Source organism: Grammomys surdaster, unplaced genomic scaffold (genome assembly GCF_004785775.1).
Source record: "Grammomys surdaster isolate TR1022 unplaced genomic scaffold, NIH_TR_1.0 167, whole genome shotgun sequence".
NCBI lineage: Eukaryota > Metazoa > Chordata > Mammalia > Rodentia > Muridae > Grammomys > Grammomys surdaster.
In genome coordinates, this window is record NW_021604615.1 from 5,926,599 (window position 1) to 5,934,177 (window position 7,579).

A 7,579-nucleotide genomic window follows, 5' to 3' on the forward strand; every position below is an offset into this window, starting at 1 on the left:
CCTCTCCCTCTCCCTCTCCCTCTCCCTCTCCCTCTCCCTCTCCCTCTTCCTCTCCCTCTTTTTTTTTCTCTCTCTCTCTCTCTCCCTCTCCTCATAACAAATGCAGCGTGAGCAACCAGCTCACACTGCAGTTCCAGGGCCTTCCCCACTGTGATGAACCTTCAAGCTGTGAGCCAGAACAAACCCTCCCTTCCTTAGACTGCCTTTGTCAGGGACTTTGTCACAGCACCGAGCAAAGCAACTAACATGTCATGTAGACAGAAATAGTGTGACAATGCCAAGCAGGCTACATGCTCCTCATCGGCTGCCTGTGTCTGGAGCGGACTCTCTATGCAAGAAGATATTATGCTCATTACCGAATTATCTGGGGTGGTAGGAGCATTGTCATCTCTGTGATCTCAATACACAGAATGACCAAGGATGTCCTTCCTGTCAGAGTCTTCTTTTTCTCATAGATTCATAGATGCAAATACCAAGACCCTCACCACAGACCAGTCACTGAATGACAGGATACCCTTCCCCATTTGGTCTTCTGGTCAGAGTCAAAGCCCCTCACTAGGCTCACCTTTGGGGCCAGGAGGTCCAGGAAATCCAATTCCTGGCTGGCCCACAGCACCCTTCTCTCCTGGGATGCCTTGCCGTCCTGGGACTCCTGGGAAGCCTCGGTCACCTGTGGTAAGAAAGGTGAATGGTCAGTGTGAGAAATGCCTAAGGGAGCCTGTGGTACTTCTGTGGTAGCTCTGTGGTAGCTCTGTGGTACCCCTGTGGTAGCCCTGTGGTAGGCCTGTGGTAGCCCTGTGGTAGCCCTGTGGTAGCCCTGTGGTAGCCCTGAGGTACTCCTGTGGTACCCCTGTGGTAGCCCTGTGGAAGCTCTGTGGTAGCCCTGTGGTAGCTCTGTGGTAGCCCTGTGGTACTCCTGTGGTACTCCTGTGGTACCCCTGTGGTAGGTAGCCCTGTGGTAGCCTTGTGGTAGTCCTGTGGTAGCTCTGTGGTAGCCCTGTAGTACTCCAGTGGTAGCCCTGTGATACCCCTGGGGTAGCCCTGTGGCAGCCCTGTGTTACCCCTGTGGTAGCTCTGGGGTAGCCCTGTGGTACTCCAGTGGTAGCCCTGTGGTACCCCTGGGGTAGCCCTGTGGCAGCCCTGTGGTAGCCCTGAGGTAGCCCTGTGGTACCCAGGAAAGTTAGACATCAACAGTACCTTGTGGCCCTGGGAACCCAGGGGATCCTGGAAGTCCTGCAGCACCAGGGGGGCCAGGGAGTGGGACAACCTTTCCTGCTTCACCCTTCGGACCTGAGGGAAGAAACCAGTAGAATCATATATGGAAAATGCCACATCTCAGCCTCTCTGAAGACAGTAAGGGTGATGTCATGTCCCAGCAACCTCTCAGTACACCACAAAGGAGCCACCACTCCCCGGCTGAGCCCCTGCATCCTTTCAGGATACAGAGACTGTGGCCACCACTTCCCATCCTCTGAAGCACCCTGAACTCCTGCACAGAAAAGTCCCTGGGTTTCTGATTTCTCCCCTACATGTTTAGAATCTCAACCAGAGATACTCAAGATTTGTGTCCCCACATGACCAAAATGTTTACTTGACTCTGGATTCCTGAAGCATTTCACATTCAAGCCCTGAAGAGTTAGAAAATCTCCCATAACAAAAACTAAGGTGGCCCTGGGTCATTTCTTGGTTAGCTGTCCCCCCAAATCCCCCAATAAAACCCCAAAATAAATAAATAAAATCAGAAAGACAAAAGAAACAACCAAAACGCTATTTTCATCCATCAGACAGGCTATTTCTCAGTTGCTCTCCACATAGCCAGGATTCGCACCTGCTAGCTAGAACAGGACAGGTAAGTAGGTGGCTGTGGATTAGGCCACTCTAGCAGTCGCACAGTCCCTAATGCCCTGAGTAACACAAAGCTCTCTGCTTTCAGGCCCCATATCTTCACAGTTAAGCCCCAGAGAGCCACTGGAGGTCAGGACACTGCTGTTCAGAAAGAATCAGGGCTCCTCCAAGTGTGCACAGGGACTCCTCAACACACCATGGGAATTCCAGATAAGGGGATCCTTCCAGGAATGGCTGGCCTGCCTCCCACCACAGACTGTGAGAAACGCTTGACCCCGGCATACATCTGCTCTCCGTGAAGCCCTGGGATCCAGACTTTTATGTCACCACATAAATACCGCTCTGCAGATCAAAGGTCAACTTTCTGATCCAGAAGCTCACAGGGTCTGGAGGGCAAGGAACTCTCTAGAATGTGGACAGCTGGTCAACAAAGCCAACAGCACCTCCTTCTAGACCCTTCTTTCTTGTAGTGCCTGTATTTCAAACCTGATTAACTCCTTCCATGGCTTCTGCAAGTCTCAGAGGCCATTGGAACACTCAACGTGTTGACTTTAAACTCAGAACCACGAGGGACCCTCACTCTGGCTTGCTGTGGTCTTCCTAAAGCTCCTCAGTATTCCCCTGCTTTTGGGGGAGGGGTAAAAGAGACACTCAGTCCTCCATTAACAAAGTATAGTTAGCAACAGAGTCCTGCTGATTGTGTTAAAGATGAGAGAGGCAAGAAGCGACCCTCAGAGCACCACACTAGGACTCTGATATTGAACAGGGCTAACACTGTATTCCAGGAGGAAACAATGTCCCGAATGAGGACAAGAGTTGGTAACAATCTGGGCTATAGTCATGGCTAGTCATGGAAACCATCATCGAAGCTGTGAGGACAGAGGCACTATATAACTGTATCTGCCCAGTTCTTGCTGGGAATTCTATTCATGGCTCCCTTAACACTGTTTTTAACCATCCTAAGTCCTTCATTAACTTGACAACTGTTTAAACCCTCGGTACACTCAGTTATTTTCTCCTCTGTGGCAAGCCACCTCTGTCCTCTACCCTCACCATTCAAGATTGTCTCAGGAGCCCTCAGGCTTGTTCAGGTCAGTATGGACTCACAATATGGAGCACCCATTTATGCAAGGCAGAGAGGGGTGTGTCTTCCCCCCAGTCCAGTCATACTCAGTCACCTGGGCTCCGATGACACAGGAAGCAACCCGTTACTCTTGCTGCAGATTTCTAGTAAACTCTGCTAGAGAGCACAGGAGAGCAGTAGCTGAGTTTCTCAGAGTGCTTATCAATGCCCTGCTTGGGGCTTAGCACATAGACCACTAAAAGACAGTCAGAAAGTGACCTAAGCCAATAGGAATTAAACAGCAAGCAGGATGCTGCAACTTAAGATGCTTGAGCATTAGCGAAGAGCGAAGATTATACTGCTTAGAAAATTCAGACACCAAAAGAATCAGAAATGGATAAAAATTTTAAAATAGCCTCACGTTTCATCTACTTCTACCTGAGGGGCAGACTTAGCCAATCTGTGTCTCTGTGCATGAGCTGACCCATCTGACACAGAACTCTGAAGGAGTGGTGCAGACACATCCCTCTTCTTAGTAGAAGCGAAACACTATGTATCCTGAACCTCTGAGTCCTTGTTTCTGTGACCTTGAAGTTGCCCCTTCAGGCCCTGAAGTCTCACCTGGAAGACCTGGGGAGCCGGGGCCTCCAGGAAAGCCTGCTTGTCCTTTTTCACCAATGGGACCAGTGGGACCAACTCCTGGGGGTCCAGGAGGCCCAGTGTCTCCACGACTACCAGGGAAGCCAACTCCTCCAGGAGGACCTCGCTCGCCCTTCAATCCTATTGAACCCTGAGGACACAAGAGACAGAAAAGACTGTCAGACGATAATCCTGTGTCACCCAGAGCAAACTAGTGACAAAAGTCTAGCCAGTTGACACTGTTTACTACATCAGGAGTCTCCAGGATCAGCTTGGAGTTAACAAGTGACACCAGCAACCTTCTCCCTAAGCAGCTGTCACAGCCAGAGGTCTAGGATCTCATTCTGCAAGCAATGGTGGGTGCACCATCAGCTTCAGAATTGTTTCCCATGAGGATAAGGGACAGGAAAACTCATCTATTCAGTCCCAAGACATCAAACAGACCCAGCCATCTGTAGTCTATTATACAAGTCTACACCACTAACCCCTACATCCACTGATGTATGTTGGCTGAGGGGCCATGAGGCAAGTTTATACCATCTGAGTAAGGCTCCATAGCTGTGACTCAAAGCATTCATTTCTTTGCAGATTCCTCATTTGTAAAACATGTGTTCCAACTCTGGGAATGGACCTACCGGGGAGCCTTTGGGTCCAGGGAGTCCTGGGTGGCCATCTCTTCCGGGAGTTCCTGCTCTTCCCGGCATGCCAGGCTGTCCTGGAAAACCTGGGTCTCCTTTGTCACCTTTGAGTCGCATGTCAAAAAATATCTCTCCAGGCTCTCCCTTAGCTCCAGGTTGGCCCATAAGCCCTGGTGAACCTTGTGGACCCTATAAAACAAAACATCTTTTGACACCAAGAACTACTGAGGGGTGCATCAGCAGTCAGTCTTGGTCTGAGGATCCAGCCTATCAGTAACTGTCACACTGTTAGATGTCCTGTAGATGCTAACCAGCAATTCCATGACCACCTGCAGCTGCCTTAAAATCCCATACTTTGTTAGGCATTCCATGGGGATCAGAAGGGACAGGGGAGTAACACTGAACCCAGCTTGGAGAAACCCTTGAGTAACTTTCTTTCTCCTAAAGACTAAAAAACCTTCCAGAGAACGTCTTGACAAGTGTTGGCACACTGGGCACGAGCGACCCCTGAATGACGTATGTGAATGCCAATGCCGAGGCAGCTGAGACACCTAAGAGCTAGGGCCTGCCATTGTTCACCCAGCCTAGGTGTCCCTTACTGAAGCTGCCTGGGGTTTCCCTTTTGCATTCACACCCCATAGTCTGGAAGATAAAGGGGCTTCCAGGGCACTGGTTGTTAGCATTCTGTCTAAACTCCACCCCCACAGTTACCTGGCTACAGCTAGGTAGGCCTGGCCCACTATAAAAGGGGCTGCTTGCCCCCTCCTCTCTCTCTTGATGTCTTGCTCTCTCTTGATCCCTCTGTCCCTCCCTACTTCCCCCTTCCCTTCCCCTTTCTCCACGTGGTCATGGCTGGCCTCTACTTCTCTACTCTCTCTCTCTTTCTCTGCTTCTCTCTGCCTCTACTACCCTCCTTGCTCCCCTCCCCATCCCCTGAATAAACTCTATTCTATACTATACTGCCATGTGGCTGATCCCTCAGGGGGAAGGGATGCCTTGGCATAGGCCCGCTGAGACATCCCCTCCTCCCATACCTCACCACACACCCACAGAACATACTCTCTTTATCTTTTTCTAAACACATCACTGGTGATTGGGAAAACCCAGGTAAAGGAGCCCAGAGCCAGTTCTTTAACTGGGTTTTAGGGAAGTTATTTGGACTTTCCCAAGACTATTAAGAGACACACAAAAAGATTTTTAGTTCCTGGAAGGTGAATCTAGAATGCCCAGCCCATACCCGCCACCCCTTCTCCTCCAGCCGCCATGAGAGGGGACGTACATGAAGAAAATGACAACATAAAAAACAGTTTCAACTGCTTGGTCTCCTGGGATGAGAAAGGTATGCCGGGCTCATCGAGGACCTGGCAGAATCCAATCTCTCCGTAATGCATTTATTTTAATCCCTTCCAGTAAGCTGTATCAAGTCCCTGTGAATGGAAGTGAGTCACAAACCACTGTGTGCCTACAACGTAAACCTCTCCGAGGGAGAGACGAGAAGACCACTTCAGAGCAAAATGTATATATACAAAAATTACACTTTAAAGTAACGGTGACCACCGGTCACACGCCCATGTGTTGGCAGGACCCTCGTATACCATTTCTGACCTTTATCACAGCTCTGTAAGGAAGACATGGGAGTCTCAGTCTAACGGAGAAGTGAGCCATGTATCTGACACTACCCAGCCAGGAAGTGTAGCAACCAGGCACAGAAGTAAGTGCTCCTGTTCACAAAGCCCAACCATGGTCCCATACTCCCTAAGCAACGCTGAGGGTTCCATATTGAACCCCCCTGGCTCACATGGAGAAGGGACTTACAGAGGCTCTGGGGCCTGTTCAAAGTCCATCAAGTCTAGGACTAATATAAAAGGGATAACTGACTTTCCTGTCCCCAGTGCTCCTAACAGCCAAAAGTGCACAGGCTGGGGACAGAGAAGTCGTCACTCAGCCAACTGTGCCCCGTGGGACCTTGGGGTCCACACAGGAAGCTTTAGTTCAGGCTCACCCAAGAATGCAAAGTCTCAGAAGCTCTCTCTGCCCCCTGCTATACTATTTAAATATTTAGATTAAAAAAAATGAAAAGGTCCATTCGTCAACAATGCTACCACATTTCAAGGGCTCAAATACCACCATCAGCCTTGGGGACAAAGCTGAATAGTGATGCAGGCATAGAATACCTCTGTTATGGCACAGCATTCTGCCCGGCAGTGACAGGTGGTCTGGGCTAGCCCTGAGCTAACTCAGTCCAGGATCTGGACATGAGATTGTTTGCACAAGTCTAGAGAACAAAAAACAATTATTTCTGCCAGCCACATGCTGGAAATGTTAGCAAAAGTTGTAGAAACTTCAGTATTTTGTCAAATTGTAAGGCTTTCTTAGCCAGTTTTCTGGAGTTAATATACACAGCTAAATACTTATAAATCCTAGAAGAAACTAGACAGCCCTATAAAACCTTTTCTTGGACACTCGGGCCTTTCTCTACTGTGTTGTATGGCTGTCATTCCAGAAATTGGTCAATTTCATTGGGATGATGTGTCTGTGGCCCTGTCCTTCCCATATCTGAAAGGCTTTGGAAGAGCCAAGCCTTTTCATCTGCTTCCTGATGTCTGGGACAAAGAGATGCTAAGGATTTAGGAAGATAATCTTGCTTTCTCTAATTTTTAAAATTTAATGTGTATGGGTGTTTTGCCTACACACATGACTGTATGTACCACACGAGTGTCTGGTACCCATGCAAATCAAAAAAGCCATTAGATCCCCTGGAGCTGACATTACAGATAGTTGTAGGCACTGATGCAGACTCTGGGAATTGAACCCAGGTCCTCTGGAAGAACAGCTGGTGCCCTTAACCACCGAGCCTTTGCTCCAGCCCCCTGATATCTTTAAAAGTGGCACAGATGATGTTAAAATGTCTCAGCAGCCCTTGGCACACAACATCCTGACCTGAGATGTTTTCGGAAAGATGTCCTACCCAAAGTCTGTTTTGATTCATGTCCCCTATGGGATCAATATCTACCTTTGAAGGCTGGCACTGGCTGCTTTAACCAGGGGAGATGGGACCTCTCTGCTATCTACCTCTAATAACATCCACTCAGCCCCTGGGCTAAGTCAGACACAGGTTTTGGCTGATTGTTAGCATTTTGTCTTGGCTCTGTCCCACAGTCACCTGGCAGCAGCCAGGTGTGCCTGAGTCACTATAAAAGGGGCTGCTCGCCCCTCCTCCCTCTCTTGCTCTTGCCTTCTTGCTCCCACTCTGTGCTCTTGTTCCTTCCCCCTCTCTCCCCATTCCCTTTCCCTCTCTCTCTCTCCAAATGCTCATGGCCACCTCTAATCCTCTGTTTCCTTTCTCTCTCTCTCTCTCTCTCTCTCTCTCTCTCTCTCTCTCTCTCTCTCTCTC

At 49.4% G+C, this 7,579-nt stretch overlaps 1 protein-coding gene across 1 annotated transcript in view; it reads right to left on the reverse strand.

Moving 5' to 3' along the window:
* Col4a1 (collagen type IV alpha 1 chain) overlaps positions 1-7,579 on the reverse strand; it is a 119,228-nt gene that overhangs the window by 25,727 nt on the left and 85,922 nt on the right. Inside the window, exons 25-28 of the mRNA XM_028766335.1 lie at positions 4,183-4,374; positions 3,530-3,698; positions 1,198-1,290; positions 566-670 (exon numbers count right to left, since the gene is read on the reverse strand). Coding sequence (XP_028622168.1) covers positions 566-670; positions 1,198-1,290; positions 3,530-3,698; positions 4,183-4,374 — 559 coding nt within the window. The remainder of the gene's footprint in view (positions 1-565; positions 671-1,197; positions 1,291-3,529; positions 3,699-4,182; positions 4,375-7,579) is intronic.